A 20,082-nucleotide genomic window follows, 5' to 3' on the forward strand; every position below is an offset into this window, starting at 1 on the left:
GACAACTAGACTGCTGAAACAAGTGTTTAATAAATCCTGGTGACTTCCATACATGACATTACCTTTATCTACTCAACTCTGTGTGTGTGTGAAGCTGTACCAGGATGAAATCCCTTAATAAGATGATCATTAAATTAGTTCTATTATGTCAACCACATTGGTCACCTGTTATCTAGTATGGTCAATTGCAGGTGAATGATCTTGCTAGATAACAGGTGACCAATGTGGTTGACATAATAGAACTAATTTAATGATTATCTTATTAAGGGATTTCATCCTGGTAAAGCAAATTTCCTTCTAGCCACACAATGAAAGAAATTCTTGTGGTTTTCCTTGGAGTGTAGTGCTATCTTCTCTATGTTCAAAATTTTCACTCTTTAATATACGAGGGTGGTCTGAAAAGTTCTTGGCCTTGACCATAGATGGCAACACTGTTGACACGATTTATTTATTTTTCTAAGTTGGTACATCTGTCATATGCCATGTGAAATTGCAAGTCATTCTATCAAGTAGTTTGTTTTATACAGCTGTCTGAAACAAAAGTGTTGTCTGTATCCCTTGAAATGGATAAAATTGAGTATCATGCAGTTATAAAATTCTTTATAAAACAAAGTTTAACGGCAAAAAAATTCAATCAAAATTCATTCAAGTTTATGGGCACTCTTCTGCTTTGTTTTGGGCAATTAAGTAAGCCGAGTTTACACGTGGCCATACCAGCCTTGAAGAGGATCCATGTGAAGGACGTCAAAAAGTGTAACAACACCTAGAAATCATTGCTCAAGTGCACAGTATGGTATGGATGACCATCGAGTCAAAGTGCATGAAACTGCTGAGACTACAGGCATTTCAAAAGAATGTGCAAGGTATATTTTGCATGAAGAATTGCAAATGAAAAAGCTTTGCGCAAGATGGGTGCCTCGCTTGCTCACAGCAGATCAAAAGTGCACTTGCATGAAAATCTCTGAACAGTGCTTGGAGGGTTTTAACAAGAATAAAACTGATTTTGTGAGTCAATTTATTACTATGGATGAGACTTGGATTCAACATTACACACCAGAATCCAAACAGCAGTTAAAACAGTGGACAGAAGCCAGTTGTTCAGCGCCAAAGAAGACAAAGTCAGTTCCATCAGCAGAAAAGGTCATGGCTTTGGTTTTTTGGGATGCTAAAGGTATTTTGTTTATTAATTATCTTGAAAAGGGTAAAACAATAACCAGGGAATATTATTCCGATCTTTTAACCAGACTAGATGAAAAAATTCCTGATCAAAGACTCGGTTTGCAGAAGAAAAAAATCATCTTTCATCAGGACAATGCACCCACCCAAAAAGGTGTTTTGGCAATGGGAAAATTAAGGGATCTGCACTATGAATTGTTGGAACATCCATCCGATTCCCCAGATTTGGCTCCCTCTGACGTCTATCTCTTCCCAAAACTAAAACTCTTCCTCACTGGTCAATGTTTTTCTTTGAATCAAGAGGTGATTGCAGCTGTAGAGGGATATTTTGCAGATCTTACTGAGAACCACTACGTGGATAGGATAATGGCGCTGGAGCATCACTGGAATAAATGTGTTAGTCTTAAGGGAGATTATGTTGAAAAATAAAAATAATTTTGAAATTATAAATTCGTTTTTTCATTGTCAGGCCAAGAACTTTTTCAGACCGCCCTCATATTTAGTCACTTTACTAGTTTAAGCTTTATATTTCTGATGCAAATGTTCTTTCCATTTTTCTCTCTCATATCAATTTTCCATTAACTTTTTCATCAGAATTCCTGTTTAATTTTCCATTGATTTTATTCCATATCTTTATTTTTACAATTTGAAATAAAAAATTTAAATGGTCCAACATTTGTATAAATTTCAAACATCAAATTCCAGTAAAATCTATTTAGCTAGAGTTCTGAAATAACTTGTGTACATAAGGATGGAAGGATGTACAAGATGAATTGAATACAATCGACTCTTACTCTAGCAAATTTGTAGGGATAACCACAGAAATAGTTTGTTATAGTAGACAATGTGCTACACTGTGTTACTTTTAGTAAGCATTGTGCCTATGGGAATTTAGTTGGAACATTTCAAGGCTGGTATGGTGTGTGGATTTGTTATAATGATCTGCTATAGTGAGAGTTGACAGGTGCTTATGCATTTTGCCAAGTAGCCCAAAAATGAATTAAAAACAACAAAAATTCCACAAATTTATATACTCACAGCTGTAATTGCATTTCCATCACAGGATTTAATGGCTTCACAAAGCAAAGCTATTTTATCATCTTTGGCTTTGTATTGTTCCAAATAATAATCCTAATTAAAAAAATAAAGCAATTAAAATTTCAGAATTTTTTTTAAATGTTCCAAAATGTAAATGTTATAATCCAGAATCAAAGAGTACTTTTACCATCATATATCAGATAAAAGAATATATATACTACTATGAAAGAGCTTTGCTTATTCATGTGACAAAAAGTTTAGGTTATTACCAATATGCAATCATATAGAGCAATACCAGAGCCCCTCTCTCATAATGTAAAAACACAGCCCCTAGGGGATGTAATACTGTAATTACATTATGAGGAGAGGTCATTACCCAGACCGGTTTCAACTTTTTTTGAGGTCTCATTAGTGAGTAGGCAGACCTGGAAGATAACATGGTTTAAGTGAAAAGAACTTACATATCTTCACTATATGAATGCCTTAAAGGTGTGCCTGTATATCATAACATAGAATAAAAGCCAAAAGGCTATTTTTCTGGCAACCTTAATAGTACTGAAGGGGGTTCTTTGATGTTTATCTGCCAGTAAGCAAAACTCTAAGAACTAGGACTAAGATCTATGAGTTTCATACCGAAAAACTATCAGCAAATCCAAGTGTAAGTAACTACTTGGTAGTACTTACTGGCAGATAAACATCAAAGAACCCCCTTCATTACTATTAAGGTTGCCACAAAAATAGCCTTTTGGCTTTTATTCTATATTATAATATACAGGCACACCTTTAAGGCATTCGTATAGTGAAGGTATGTAAGTTCTTTTCACTTAAACCTTGATACCTTCCAGGTCTACCTACTCACTGATGAGACAAAAAGGTTGAAGCCGGTCTGGGTAGTGACCTCTCCTCATAATGTAATTACAGTATTACATCCTCTAGGGGCTGTGTTTTTACATTATGAGAAAATATCAAGGATAGTGAGGGAGCTTGCTCCACCTTTGATACGAGTTGCCTTGGTGTTGTACTACCAAGTGGTTACTTACACTTGGATTTGCCAAGTTTTTCGGTATGAAACTCATAGATCTTAGTCCTAGTTCTTAGAGTTTCGCTTACTGGCAGATAAACATCAAAGAATCCCCCTTCATGGTAATTATCTGTCAGTTCCTCCTACAATGATGACTGTTACTGGGTAATTAGCTGAGAACCTACAAACTGCCTACAGTCTGTATACAGAACTGACAAACTGTATGTCAAAAAAAGTATCAGCTGCTGGGAATCCAGCACTATTGAACATCAAAATTAAGAATCTTTATTTTGTACAACAGTTGTAGAATTTCACAAACACTTGTAGATTGCACACAGGAGAAGAGTTTGCCCGAAAAAAACTCAACGAATGTGTATAAATTAAACGCTTTCAGTTTTCTTATATATGCAAAAGTGCAAGCTGAACAGCATGCAACTCTGCTGTATAATTACTGCAATCAACAGGTATCTGATTTGATATGATAGTCAGGAAATACAGCAGCACAGCCAACAGAAGTCTCAGATTTTGAACCATGATTATAGATGGGAAGGAAATCAGAGTTTTCTGCTCTGTGTGTATTAAATAACTGCATGTAAATAGATGATAGAATGCAAATCCCCAATGGAGGAATGCTATTATGTTTGGTGCAGGCAATGTTGTCAATATGCATGCCAAAAGCTTGCATAATCTCTTTAACCCCCCAGGTGTTACAGTTCATCTATGAACTGTAACACCTATGTGAATAACATGGATAAGAATTGCAATTTGGCCTCACTAATTCATCCATTTCGGCTTGTAGGGAGGTTAATATGCATACAAAAGAGATGAATGGCAGTTGGACGTGTCACATTGAGCTTTTCAACACAGAGAAAAGATACCAGTCCATGTAAGATGCTATAGAAGAGAATATTTTTGAGGCATAATTAAGAAACAATTGTTTTCATCTAAGTGAGAGTTGGTTTTTGCTTCAACACAGATTTTGAATGGGTGATGCCTGAAAAGCACCAGTAGCTATTAGCATATAACTAATGGAGCATGCTCTCTTTTGTACTGTAGTAAACTTGGGATCTATAATCAAGCTTCGACCATACAAGTGCACGATAAAGGCAAGGAAAATCAATCTGCACCCTATTCTGTAGAGGATAGTTAGTATATTCAATGGGCATTTGCATTTTCCCATAAGTTGACAAACATGTGTAAAGAATGTAAGTTTTCTCTCAAAGATGAGTCTCAAAAACTTGACCTCTGGTGCTACTGGAATAATACTTTGTCCCATTCTTAAATGAGGATCTTGTTGAAAAATACATTTTCATCAGAAGTGTAAACAGACACTTTTTTCTGCTGAAAACCTGAATCCATTACTAAAAGCCCATGAAGATGTAGGACATCTGTATTAAAATTCAAGTTTAAAATATATAAATGAATGAAAGTTAGAAGTTAATCATAAGGAAATTATTTTTTATATTTGTATGTCATGAGCAAGGCATTTTTCAATGTTATTCTTATCTTTGGCTACAGAAGTCTTGCTTAGATGTGAAATAAATTTGTTTAAATTAGATATTAATGGTTAGTTATAATTTTGTATAATCTGACAAAAGTTTTATAATGTTGGTGCCGCTTGTATATAAACAAACGCTGTTAACAAAATGTTAGTGATGAGGACAGCAAAAGCTACTATTAATTCACATTGCATGCCTCAGTGCATAAAGGATTGAGAAATGAAGAACTATTACAAATTCTGGCTATTTCATTGTGAAATTATAATTGAATAAACTTTTCTGCACTGCGAAGAAGGAACTCCATTTCAAGCCCAATGCTGAAAGCAGCAATGACAGTGCATGATAGTGAACTTATGTGGAAATTTCTCAGTTGCATTTCCAAGCATGTGCATAAGAAAAAAGAATGTTAACGGACATTGTTAAGAGTTCAGCTGTTCAGGGGAAAAGGAAAGAAACACAGCAGGAGGAAACTGTAGAGTTTCTGTATCTTTAATTAAGACTGTACAGAAATAAGAAGTTAGGAATGGAAGACTGAGAATAGATATCTTTGATAGATAAGTGAAGTTTTTGTAGTCATTAATTCATATAGCATTTATTTCACTCGAAGATAAAAGGAACTTAATCGATTTCCAGTTCATATAGAATAGGCCCAGTAAAGTTCGTTTTATTTAGGATTCTCGGCCTGATAAGTGATTTCTAACAGCAGGTATAGCCTTGGTTATTTCTTCAGAAGCTTTCATGTAGAAGGTAGATTTGTTCTGAAGTGTTAAAACCGTGATAATGTTTTATGGGGAATGTTGAGCCTTTCAAATAGAAAGTTAAATCATACTAAAATGATGATATAGGCTTTAGTAATGTATTCAGTGGAGCTTGCTGCTACTTTCATATAGAGAGTGGAGTTATAGAAGTGTCTTTGATAAAGATAAGATATATTTTCTTCAGTGTTTTGTGATTTTAAGATGCAAGAGTTTTTCACTCATGTTGCTGTCATATAGAGAGTACTTTTCTTAGTAAGCTGTATTCCACAAGTGAAGAAGAGGACACAATTTAGGTGTAAAGTGGATGACAAACAATATTAAACAGGAGCCGCATTTGAAAAAGAGGCTATGGAAGAGATATAAGGAGACAGGTGAAGAACAGATGCATGAAGAATATAAGACACAGGCCAGGAGAGTGACTAGTATGGTAAGGAAGGTGAAACTGGAATATGAGAAGAGATTGGCCCTAAGATCCAAAGAAAATCCTAGGGAATTTTTTTAGCTATGTGGCCAATAGGAGGAGAACTGATTGTGGAAGAATGACATTGTGGGATAAAAATGGGAATAGAGTGACTGATGCAGAGGACATAGTGGAATTGTTTAATGAACACTTCATTGGTATATTTCATCCTGGAGGAGTAAATTTTAATACTAGAGGTATGGGGCAGGTTCGAGGTCTAAAGATGCAGGAGGAGGGTGTGTTCCAAATAATGAGTACTCTGGATGTCAGTAAAGTTGTGGGACTGGATTTCACCACTAGTTTTGAGAGAAAAAAGTTGTGGGACTGGATTTCACCACTAGTTTTGAGAGAAAATGTGCTAAGGAACTGACAGCTCCTTTGACCTGGCTTTTCAATGAAAGTCTGGCTACAGGAAAGGTGCCCAGGGAATGGAAGGAAGGTAAAATAGAGCCATTGCATAAGGGCAGTAGCAGACTGGAAGTGTCTAATTATAGGTCAGTTTGTGTGTTATTGGTGGTTGTTAAGATCTTAGAGAAATTAGTTAGGGACTGTATACAACATTGGGCAGATGAGAGTAACGTTATCTGTGAGAGTCAACATGGGTTTGTGAGGGGGCACTCTTGTTTTAGTAATACGCTAGCCTTTTATAATAAAGTTACAAGAGCAGTAGATGAGGGAAAGGCATATACTGCCATTTTCTTGGATTTAGCAAAGGCATTTGACAGGGTGCCACATGATTAGCTGATATTTAAGTTGCAGCACATGGGTTTGGATGTCAGGTTGGTCAACTGGATCCAGGATTGGATGTCTGATAGATATCAGAGAGTTGTGTATGGTGGGGCAGTTTCAAGGAGGCAGAGGGTTACAAGTGGGTACAGGTCTCAGTATTGGGACCTATATTGTTTAACCTTTATATCAATGCCATTGTCAATGGATTGCAGGAGGATATTCAGTTGTTTGCAGATGATGTGAAGCTGGGAAGGGTTATTAGTAATAGTGCAGATGTGGTAGTCATGCAAGAGGATTTGAATAAGCTAGATAGATGGGTAAATGAATGAATGGGGGATGTCGGTTTAATGCAGCAAAATGTAAGGTCTTGAGATTTGGGACGCTGCATACTCTATGGGAGGAGTTATACTGGGGGAAGTAGGGAAGACAAGAGATCTGGGGGTTAAAGATTGATAGAAACCTGAAATTCAAAGGACACATTGCAAAGGTGGTGAAGGTAACACAGAGGATTGCTGCAATAATGAGAGGAAGCTCACCTGCAGAGATAAAAGAGTTATCATTCCGTCGTATAAGACCCTGATCAGACCACACTTAGACTATTGTTCTCAGATTTGGTCCCCAGAATTTCAAGGGGATAAATTAACTGTGGAAAGAGTTCAGAGGAAGATAACAAAGACAGTTTCAGGACTGTATACAATGTTAGTTATGAGGATCGTCTGAAGGAATGTGAACTGCAGAGTTTGGTGAATAGAAGAAGGAGGGTATATATGATTGAGACTTTTAAACTGTTAAGAGGTGGTTACACGGGTGACACTGGGGAGTTCTTTCACTTGGTTGAACAGCGGGAAGGAGTGATGACACGGGGCCGTCCCTGGAAGCTATGAAAGGAAACTATGAGCAAGACAGTGAGGAATGGTTTCTTTGCATGGAGGGTGGTTGAACTGCGGAATGCATTGCCTGATAGAGTGGTGAGAGCAAGAATGGTCAATGAGTTTAAGGAATGGTATGACAGACTTTGTGTTTCCTAGGAAGGACCTCTGGCGAAGAGTCTTTTGACTCCTTGGAGGTCTAAATAATAATAATAATAATAAAAACCGACATTAGTTCTAAAAGTTGCCACGAGGGCGATACATGGCGCTGCAATACATGTAAATTATGTATGATACTCATGGCATATAGTGAAATGCTGCGATTATACCATTCATGAAAATATCCCCAATAATGTATGCTTTGAAAGAAGCTTCTATAAAGTAGGTAGAGCTGTGGAATGCATCAGTTCATTGCCTGCGAGCAAACAACATGTTAAAGCAAAATGTCACAAATCCTATAACTGCAAATGGTTTAAGCAAAATGATTTGGAAATTTCAACAGATTTCTTAGATGCCAAACCTGGCAGAGAACAGAAGTCCGTCAATGGCAGACAGTGGAGGAAGTAGCCACAACATCAGAGGAAGAAAGGATGGCAAATGTCGTAGGAAGTAGCAGGGCACGATGCATTGCATGGTCTTTAGACAAACCCATAAGCATGGTCACTAAGTCATACAGCAAATTCTGCATTGTTATCCTTACAAGATTTCCCACATTCAGCAATTGCTTAATCCTGGCAGAAGCACATGAGAAATATTTGCCCTGCAGTTTCTTGCTCGGACTAAACTGGACCACGATTGGCCATGGAATAGTTCCTGGACTGATGAAGCTCACTTGCATCTAGTGAATACACTGTGCTGTGTAATCACAACTGCAGAATTTGTGCAGCTGCAAATCCATGTGTTGTATGATAGATTCTGCTTCATTCCCTGAAGGTCACCATTTGGTGGAGTTTACAGTAAAATTCATTATCGCACCTTTCTTTTTCGAGGAGCTCGGTTCTGCTGGTCTCGTTACCTGCACTGTTAATGGCCAACAGCATGCATCTCTTTCAGCCAATCAGGTGATTCCAAAAGATGCCTAACAGTGTCAGTGTCTGGATTCCACAGTTTTTCTGCAGGATGGTGCCCCTCCTCACATCACCACTACTGTCAATCGGTTGCTTCAGACATATTTTACTGAATATATATAGAATCATCAGCAGCCATTTTTGTACAACATGGCCAGCATGCTGTCTGGATCTGAAACCCGTCACTTTTAGCTGTGGGGACATCTGAAAGAGGCTGTCTATCGTGGACACATAGCCAACTTAGTGGACGTCAAGACCAGCACTACATGCCATATCCACAGCATTTCGAGTGAACCTCTACTTTCTGTGGTTGAACTTGCGATTTCAACATGATGTCGTATGTACCCTACATTCTGTGCCATTTTGAATTACCTACTACTGTATTGCAGCACCGCGTATTACCTAGTGTTAACTTTTAGAACTAACATTGGGTTTGTGCAAAATAAAATTCCATTGCTGCACACACACCATCATGCTAAATATTAAATCGTTCCACTTCCCAGTTACAGCCTTTTGAAATATGAACTTTAATTATAATCACCCTGTATATGTGTGTGTGTATTTTTTTTTGTAGATTACAGATTTTTATTTTGGTTAATGAGTTATTAAGATTATTGAAGAGGTTAAGTTATGTGTGAGAAGGGATATGTACCTGTGCGCAAGCTAGATTTAGGAGTTTATTTACAGTGTTTCCTTTTTATTTTGAATTTAAGAGTTATACCCACTCAGGATGTGTGAGGGAGAGAAGTAAATAAAAATATATACTTCCCCCTCACACACGTACATATACGAGCATATACATACAGACACGATCAATTGCTTATTGAAGTTGTCTTTCAATTATTCTCATGTTGCAAGGGTGACAGTAAAATGTGAAGTCATCAACATTGCCTACTGTGGGAGGAAGATGTTATATGGCTGAGATAACAATTCCCACTTGGAAGACTTAGTTGAACAGAAAGTCTTCCAAGTGACAGTAATAAAAACAGGAAGGCTGAGACCAATACTAAAGAGTTCTTTTAATATATCCAAGCTGTGTCATGAGCTTTTTTTCCTTGTCAAAGAAGAGAGTGAAACCAGATGTTCTTGTTTCAGGAAAGTGTCTCTTATACATGTTTCTAAATGGACCAAATGTCCAACATTGAATCGTGTTCACAAAAGCCACAATGCTTGTGTATGTGTTGGAAAAAAGTTCACTGCTTTCTAAGTACCAATGAAGCCTGGTATTTACCATTTTTCTTCAATATCTTACAAAGACAACTAGTTAGAACAATGGATCAATAATTATTTGCTTTTTTGGATTGCAACAACAACTGACTTATGCCAAGAATACAGATATACTTCTTATCTTGTAATGGATGTCATCGGGCCATACTGCATTGGGATGATACTGGAACAGTGCTCTTTTCAGTTCTTCCTTAATGAATGTTGATTGTATGACTCTAGCTGTTGCTGAGATTCTAGCAAAATTTTTTATATCTACTTTTCATTTTCTGGATTTTATCCCCATACAATTTTTGCACTTTTCTGATTAACAGAGGAAGTAAATTGGATCCAAGATTACTTTTGACCTGACATCTAACATACCATACTTTGGCCAGAGCACATTTGAAGCAATGAGATATAATGCCGTAGGATATCTATGAAATATATCCCATGATCTGTTCTGATCTCTTTTGGCTGGTTGGTACTCAGGCTTCCACCAAGGCTTTAGACACGGTGGAAATTAAGTTTTTTTTTGGAATTGCAACTCTTGTAGCCTGAACAATACAATCTGTTACATACTTCACTGCTTTGTTGATACATGTTTGACTAACTGCTTCAGCATTAAATTTGGAAAAATGGGAAATTCCAGTCAGTGTGGTCCATTTTTCATTTGGATAGGAGAACATGGTTTCTGTGAGGACAGTTCAAATAACAGGAAAATGATCCATTCCATATATGTTGGCTTTGACATCCCACATGAGCAGTGGAAAAATAACAGGGTAGCAGATTGTAAGGTCTACTGCAGAATACAAAAAGGTAGGCATATGAAAGAAGGTATTGCGTCTATTATCAGAAGGGAGAGGTCATTATTATCAAGCATTCTCTCAATGATAAAACCTCATCCATTTGTGTTGAAACTATCCCACAGAGTGCTGTACCCATGAAAGTCACTCATAAAAGTATTTTGGCATTTGCAAGATAAGGTTATCAAGATCAATTTCATTTCACTCAGAACCTAGTGGTAAATAAATGGAACATAACGTAATAAGCAACTCTACAGATAGGCCAATTGCTGCTGCTTCTAGAGAGGAGTAGTAAGCTGGACCTGTTGGAAGTATGACTTTCCACAGATAGCTATTCCACCATGAGCAAGACCATTTCCAGTTCTGTCCTTACAAATAACAGTGAAATTAGGTAAGGTGGGATCCTCATTGGGTTTTAAATATGTTTTCTGTAGACAGGAATGGAAAGGCTTGTGCTTCTACAGTAGAATCTTGATATCATTGATATTTTGGCAAAACCCACGACAGTTCCAATGTAAAAACATTCCTATTGTTTTGATTTTGTAGATGTCCAATTTCTGAGAGGTTGGGGGCTTACCTTTATCAGATTTATATTTATCAACTCTTTCAGGGGATCCTGTAACCTCTAGAGAGTACATCTCCTAGGTGGCAGATAGGGGAAGCCCACCAGATATGGTGGGGTGGTGTGAATATATCGAATAAGGACTCGTGGACCAACAGGGCCATAAGGGTCAATCATCTTTATTGTAAGGGAAATGGCAGTCCCACGGTCTCCTAGCTGAATATATTCACTTCTTCCTCCTCTACTTTGAGGAAGAACCACTTACTTTAATCTTTCCTATAAGGCCTTATCGGCCAACTCTTCTTATTTTATGATCCTTATGCTAATATAGTACTCAAGGGCTATAGGGTCTTTCCATTTCTGGAATATATTTATGACCCCCTCTAAAATGTACTCTTTCCTCTTCAGTATACCCTATTCCTCTTATGGGTTTAAATTTGGAAGAAATGCAAGTTCATAAGCCTTATGGTTGCAGCACTACCACTGGACTATCCACTGGCAGGCTAGTACCCTGACATGGAGAACACCAATTTATTTCTAAACCAATAGAGAAAGGTATTCAAAATGAATCTATGGAAAATGACCCAGGAATGGAAAGGTAAAATGAAAATGGAAATGACAAAATATAATACATATAATAAACTGGAACGTAAGAGAAATAGCATATAAAAGCATATAAAGAAATAGAATTAGATCAAAAATTAAATGAAAGAAATTTTCAAATAGCAGTAATCACTGAAACAAAAAAGAAATTAAAAGGGACCATGAAAATTAAAAATTTTAATGTAATATATAGTGGAGTCAACAGAGATCAAAGGGCACAAGCAGGTGTTATGATTTGGATTCATACTTCCCTTTCAAAATAGTTAAAATATTATAAATTATGAAATGAATGAATAATAGAAGCTAGAATAAAAATAGATAATGTTATTTAAAAATAATTGGTTTATATGCAGAAGAAGATAAGATGATAATATTGAATTTTATAATAAATTATGAAATATATATAATAAAATAAATAAAGATGATTATATAATATTAGCAGAAGACTTAAATGCAAGAATTGGAAACACAAAAATTAATAATATAGGAATATATGGTGAACATACTCTAAACAGGAATGGTAAAAAACTGATCGACTTTATAGTTTATAATAATTTTAACATAATGAATTCTTTCTATAAATATAAAGATATACACAAATATACTTAGGCAGCAAGAGGATGGAAATCAATACTAGATTACTTTATCTTAAATGAAAAGACATGAACGTTTTCTATGGATGTTAGAGTCCATGCAGGATATCAAATAAGTAGTGACCACTTCTTTGTTAAAATAAAATTAAAATTACCACCTAAAGGGCTACAAATAACAAGAACAGAAAGAAAATTTACAACATTTTCTTTTATAAAACTAGATTATTAAATTACGTAAATATACAATGGCTACATGAACAAAGAATTAACCAATATTTAGATAAAATAAAACAAAATGAAGAAATAGAATGGCTTAATATAAAAACGATACTAAATACAGCAGAAAATGAAAGCTTAGGAAAGACCAAAAAACTCAACAAAAAGAAAAAACTGAAGATATGGGATAATACAATCAAAAAAAAAAAAAAAAAAAAAAGAATACCATAAATGGTTAAGCAGAAAAAAAGATTAGAAGATGAAATAAAGTATAAAAACAATAAGAGCCATACCTAAAAGAGAAGTCAGAAAAAGATAGAGAATCATTGAACAAATTTGTTTCTAGTTTAAAACATGATTTATATGAAATAAGACCCATTGTACATAAGAAGTTGAAACATTTAAGTACAGATACTGGAGAAAGTTTAACATTGAACACAGAACTGAAATTAGAGGAATTTCAAAATTATAGAATTGTAGACAGATAAATATTTTAAAAAAGATAACTGGCAAACATTTAATGAAAATGAAAAGGATATAACTAAAGGAAAAATTAGAAATCAGCCTGAAAGAAACAAGAAATGGAAAATCACCTGGAGAAGATAAGTTAGGTTCAAAATTATATAAATATGCAGGAATAAGGTTTAAAGAAAGACTCTTACTATTTTTAAATAAAATCTTTTCAACAAGTAACCTACCAAAAGCATGGAAAAAAGAAATAGTAATCATTATTTAAAAAAAAAAAATAGTAGAGATGACCCTAAAAATTATAGAGGTATAAGTATTCTAAATTCCTGTTATATAGCAGAATTTTAAATAACAAGCTAAAAATATTCTGAAGGCCTTATTTTAGAAGAACGAAATGTATTTAGAAAAGGATGATCATGTATAGACACTCATCTTTTGCCTAAAATTAATAATAGAGAAAATAAAAGAACACAATTTAGAAACACATATTACATTTAGTGACTTTGAAAAAGCATGATAAAGTCAAAAGAAGTATTATAGGTAAAGTTAAAAGAAAGACAAATACCAAATATTTGTCTTTCTTTTAATATTCTAAAAGTTATAAGTATATATGAAAATAATCAAATACAAATAAGATTAAATTAAACTATCATATCCAAGAGAGAGATAAATCAAGGAGCCTGACAGGGATGTTCCCTTTCAACAACTCTTAAATGAAATAATAATAAAATGGAATAAAGATTTCCATCAAGGTATTATTAAACTTTCTCCTACTATAAACTTAAACACTCTCCTTTTTTTCTTATGATCAAATAATAATTACAAATTCTGAAGATAACTTACAGAAAGATATTTTAAATTTAAATGAAATAGCCAAAAATTATGGAATGATAATATCAATAGAAAAATAAAAAATTATGGCCTTTAAAGGACAAGATCCAATAAGAACTAAAATAATAATAGATAACAAGATTTAACTACCTCGGATGAATGATTACATAAAATGAAAAAGATATAAACCTAAAAATTGCGAAATATTTAAACCTAATCTAGTTCAAAAACAAACTAGATTAAAAGCATACAATAAATTAGCACTACCAGTCCTATTGTATGGAAGTAAAATCTGACAATAAAACAAAAATATAAACAGATTAATAACAGCGGAAATAAAGTTTATGAGAAAAACAGCAAAATATACTCTATTTGATCACAAAAGAAATTAAGAAATTATGAAAGAATTAAACCAGGAATCAGTACTAGAAAAAATAAAAAAATATAAACACAAATGGATGGAACACATTGAAAGAATGAAAACAGAAAGATTACCAAAACGTATTAAATTACAAACTATTAGGAAAAAGAAAACCTGGACATCCACTAAAGAGATTCAATGATGACTTCAAAGGCCAGAACAGGCTATTCTAGGTCTAAATCCTTGAAAAGCATGATGATGATACATGATGATGATATTTGTCAACTGATTTTGGGGAGTATGGACAATCGGTGTTGATCTCTTCATCTGGAAAAACATTCAGTACATCATCTGATGGATTAGGATCATATGTATATACTGAAAGTACAAGGGACTTCCAGAAAGTTAGTTCAGTTTTTAAATATTTTCACTGCAGTGCTGTGATTGCAATGGTGAGCATGTGTGCTGAGTTTGTTGATTCTTTAGCAAGGCACTGGTGCCATTTTCAGACATTTTCACAGTGTATGCTTCTTTGCATGTGTTTATAATGTCTAAGAAAAGTGAATAGCTGGCAGAATGTGAAATTAGGTCAGTTATCTGTTTCTTGAATGCAAGGAAAATGTTAAAGCAGCTGAAATTCATCAGCAAATTATTGAGGTTTATGGAGAACATGCAATGAGTGATTCAATGGTATGAATATGGGCAAGACTTTTTAATGAAGCAAGGACAGGTGTGCACAATGATGAACAGAGTGGGCGACCATCTTTAGTGACTGACGATTTGATGTATTCACAGTTGAATGAACTGCCCGGCCAATTCACTATGATGTCAATCTTGCTGCAATTTCCAGAAGTCTATGTCGGAGAAACTGAATTATCGGAAATGATGTGCATACTTGGTGCCGAAGTTGCTTACAGAACAACACAAAGTGAATCGGCTGGGCAGTGCATTGGAACTCTTGACACGCTACCATGAGGATGGCGATGCTTTCCTGAGCAGACTCGTCACCGTGGACAAGGCTTTGGTGTTGCACACAACCCCTGAATCCAAACAACAGTCCATGGAATTTTAGGCACACCTCATCACCAGTCAAGACGAAATTGAAGACAACAGTTCCCACTCGGAAAATTATGTGCACTGTGTTTTGGGACAGACAAGGAATTTTGCAGGTCTTGGGTCAAGGCTCCACAATCAATGCGAGTACGTACTGCCAAACCTTTAAGAAACTGTGTCGTGTGATCCAGAATAAATGACCTGGCATGCTTACCAGGGGCATTGTTTTGATTCACGATAACACCCACCCACCCACACAAGGCCGGCTTTCACCTGTTCCTTGGTGGCCAGTGGTTTCAAGACGATGACGATGAGGTCAAAGAAGCAGTCAATACGTTGTTTGCATCACAGGCAGCAACCTTCTATGACGAAAGTATACAACTCTTGGTGCCCTGTTATGATAATTGCCTGAACAATGGCAGAAATTATATAGAAAAGTAGTGAAAGATGTCTACTTTAATTTCCAATAAAGTTTTTTTGTAAGTATATTTTTGTTTCTCTGATAGCCCATCGGAACTTACTTTTTGGACGTCCCTCATATATACTGAAGTATTCATTTTTTTCTGTGAGGTTGTCTGGTGGTTTATCTTTCAGTTATATCCTTGACATAAGTTTTTTGAAAAGTAGGTTCCCCTCAAAATGGGATCATTTTAGGAGTTTCTAGAGTGAGACTGTAGGTCATGTGATTGATGTATTCAACAAAGAAGCATTTAGGATCATAAAGTTCAAATATAGTGAAACTATCAGATGGTGGAATAAACATACAAGACTGAGTTGCTGTTGATATTTTCTTAACTGTCACCTCAGCATAAGAGGATTTCAGGACAAGTGTGGTGGTGGCTAGCTTCCTTTTTTGCATCCTGATATATTTTGTTCTGTTTTAATCTTCTGTATTTCTTTTTCATCCTTCCATCATTGAAATGCATGGGAGTAGGTTGAATGATCTTCCTGACTGTTAACATATTTTAGCTATCGTGGCAGAACAAGATTTATTATCATGTTTTTTGCTGCCACACTGAGCATAGGTAGTAGAGCCATGATTGACCATTTGGGCATTCCATATTTCTAATATTTAAAGCATCTCAAAGGAAAAAGTATGTACACCCTAACAGGGAAGTTGAGATACTCTGCTTTTTTAAATGTTGGAGGTTTAGGTATATCAAACTTAAGGATAATATATCCTGGTCAGGACCAGGCAAGCATCTCTATGTATGAGAATGTACCTCATATCTGTCAATGCTGGATCTTTCATATCTGAACATATCAAGAACATTAAGGAGATCCTATTCTGATATCACTTCTCTAGAAGAGTTGAATGTTTTATGAGGTGTTACTATGACTGGCTTTCCACCCACGTATGGTGCACTCTCAGTAGTTTTTCAGAATGTTGCTGATATGATGTTTCAAAAGGATATTACCAGAACATCATTTAACTGTTTTTGGAGAACCTGCTAGTCCTTCTAAACTCTTTTGAATGAAGAAGGGTGATATTTTTCCTAAGGCTTTTCTCCTGAAGTATGAATGATGAGAAATACTAGTACAATGAATGGTATTGGCTTCAGGTGTGTTTGTTTCTTATGTCTGTTATCAAATGATGCATCTATAGTATGAGTACTTGGTTGGGGCCTTGTGAGGGCTCCTGGAAAAAATTCAGAGTGAAGGATTTACACTCAAGGGATTTTTGCTCAGTGCCAGAGCTCCCCTAGCACAACAGAGCCACATATGGATGCCCACTAACTGCAAGAAATAAATGCACTCAGAAGTGCAATGCCAGGGTTATGCTGATGTAGTGTTCAGGGTCATATCCCTGGATGATGGAGTAGGAGACTTTCTGCAACACCACTGACTCTTGCAGGCAAGCCCACTAGCTGACTGATCCTGGCTGGACAATCTAAGGCTGCCTGTCTTGATGAAGCAGAGGTCAAAGTAGTGCCAGACTACCAGGATCCCCCCCTTTGCTGATATAGATAAGTTGCACTGCATGGCAAACATGGTGGCAGGGCATTGGATTCCAGTGAGGGTGGTCTGGAAAACTTAGGAGAAGTAGTGCAAAGAATATGAGAGGAAAAAAAAAAAAAAAGAAAAGAGGAAGAATAAAAAAGGGCCAGTACCATCAATGAATCTGCTCCATGAGGATGGGACTCAAAGGAGGAAGGTAAACACTGATACACCATAAAGTTCTGTTCTGGCCCTGCTCTTTAACTAATTTGTTAATGATATTTCATGTGAATTGATTGGGGATCCTCAGATGTTTGCTGATAATGCAATGTCTGAGAAAATTATAAGAAGTGTTGCTGCTGATGATGATAATTTCCTTCAGGAAGATTTTGAATAGCTTTTAGCTTGAATGAGTAGAATTGTAATTTTAACATTATTGTTAATATTAATAATTATGATTTTAATAAGTTCAAGGTGCATCTTGGAGCAAAGTGATCTAAAGCTGCATACTGGTGGAAGAGCACTTCAGAATATGCATTTCAAGATCTGAAGGTGATGAGATTTATAATGGACTGAAGTTTAGATGATATGTTGCAAATATTGCAAAGACTACATGAAACTGCAGTTATCATAACAAGTACACTAAGTAAGGATAAGGAGGTGGTTGCAACCATCTCCTTATCGTTAAAGGAGGTGTTTGAATCCCAGTATAAAGCATTGATCAGATAAAATGGACTATATTGTGCTCAAATTTGATTTTTACTAATGATGCAGAAACACTGGAGAGAATCTGAGATGAGCAACCAATATATATATATATATACACACCAAATCAGCTAACGCCTTTTTATTCCCGTATGCAGGGAGTAGGCGAGGCCATTTAGCCCTATCTAACTTGGGGACTGAGTGGGCAGTTCAATCTCCACTGGTACCAATCAGAGATAGATGGTCCAAGGCTATCACTAATTAAGTGGTACACAGTGAAGAGAGACAGTTCAAATGTGCCGCCATCTCGTGGTCCCTAACACAATATATTTAATGCCTGAAATAATGTGGGTTTTACAGTCGATTTTCTCGAGTTTACAGGACGAAAAACCTGAGTTTCTGGGAGGAAAAATCCACTTGCCCATGCCAGAGATCGACTAACTCGGGAACCGATTGAAAAAAGGCTTAGAAAAATTTCCTCTAGTCGCCGACTAGTCGAAACCAAGTCTTCCTTCGTGCGGCCAAGCGCCGTGGTGTGCAAATGCCATATCCACTGAGCTACACAGGCTCTCTCTCTATATATATGTGTGTGTGTGTGTATTCACATATACATATATATATATGTGTGTGTGTGTGTGTGTGTGTGTATCTGTTACTGGCAAAGTGTGAAAAGCAGGCATTCTAAAGAATGCCTAGGCGTTTTTTGGAAAAGTATGAAATGTCTTTTTTTTTTATATATTTTACATACTTTCCCTAGGCATTGTATAGAATACCTAGGCATTATATAGACTGACAAATACTATTTTGGATATATTTTCATTTTGAAGTTTTAAATTTTGCTGCCATGGAAGGTTAGGTTAGATTAGGTGCTGGCAATTGTTATGAGTGTGACAGACGATGGTTTTTACTGACTTGGAACTGATTAGGTTAGGTTTGAAGTTTTAAATTTTGCCACCATGAAGAGGTTAGGTTAGGTGCTGGTGGTTGTAATAAGTGTAACATATGATGGTTTTTACCAACTTGGAACTGCTGAAGGAATTTTAAACCAACTCTATACTAGATCATAATTCACTTTATGTCTCAAGGACTTACTGAGAATTGGAGATGTTCTGGAATGGCATTTTGAATTGCACAATTGCACTAACCTAACTACCTTTTTCATACAAAAGCACTTCGGATTTCAGCACTTGGTTTTGCAAGTACACCTCACGAACCCATGGCCGCTACCCGTGGACTGAGCGGAAGCGGCTGACCGGAGAGCTATTTCGTGGTCAGGAATGTCTCCAACTCTCAGTAAGTCCTTGAGACATAAAGTGAATTGTGATCTGGTATAGAGTTGGTTTAAAATTCCTTCAGCAGTTCCAAGTCAGTAATAACCATCATCTGTCACAGTCATAACAAGCACCTAACCTAACCTCTCCCCATGGCGGCAAAATTTAAAACTTCAAAATGACAATTTAGCTGAAATAGTATTTGTCATTCTATATAATGCCTAGGGAAAGTATGTATGTAAATATTAGAAAAAAAAACAAAAAAAAGCAGACATTTCATACTTTGCCAAAAAATGCCTAGGGATTCTATAGAATGCCTGCTTTTCACACTTTGCTGGTAACATACAGGGTGTTCGGGATAAATTTGACAGTTTCGTAAGGAAAAAGAAAATCTTCTTTGTATCTATTAAATTTAATGAATTGACAAAAAAACATTACAGGCAGAGTTAATTACAATACTATCAACAAGATTTACTCAAAATAACCACCATTAGCATCGATCACAGCTTCAATTCTGCTTCGGAACCTCGAACAAGCTGATGCTACAGTCTCCCTGGGAAGGGCCGCAAAAACTGTTTTAATTTTATCCATTAACTGGGCTTTTGTATTACTGGAAGTGCGATTGGTGTCTTTTTCAACTGCGCCCCATACAAAATAATCCATGGGGTTAAGGTCTGGGGAGTTTGGAGGCCAAACATTTGGACTGGTGAAGTCGTAGAAATTTTCAGACAACCATTTTTGACTTTTCCCAGAGGTGTGGCAAGGGGCCGAATCCTGCTGCCATACATACGGCCTACCATTGGCTACCCTTGTTATCCAGGGCTTGACTACAGTTAGCAACTCCACGAACAAAGC

The 20,082-nt window shown here is 36.1% G+C and overlaps 1 protein-coding gene across 5 annotated transcripts in view; it reads right to left on the reverse strand.

The window, feature by feature from the left end:
- Positions 1-20,082, reverse strand: part of Vps16B (Vacuolar protein sorting 16B) — a 289,159-nt gene that overhangs the window by 201,610 nt on the left and 67,467 nt on the right. For all 5 annotated transcript variants that reach the window (XM_090399626.1, XM_090399624.1, XM_090399627.1 and 2 more), the window contains exon 7: positions 2,215-2,307. In XM_090399626.1, coding sequence (XP_090255752.1) covers positions 2,215-2,307 — 93 coding nt within the window. The remainder of the gene's footprint in view (positions 1-2,214; positions 2,308-20,082) is intronic.

This window comes from Typopeltis vanoorti, chromosome 10 (genome assembly GCF_054136105.1).
Source record: "Typopeltis vanoorti isolate ZY-2024b chromosome 10, IOZ_Tvanoo_1.0, whole genome shotgun sequence".
Taxonomy (NCBI): domain Eukaryota; kingdom Metazoa; phylum Arthropoda; class Arachnida; order Uropygi; family Thelyphonidae; genus Typopeltis; species Typopeltis vanoorti.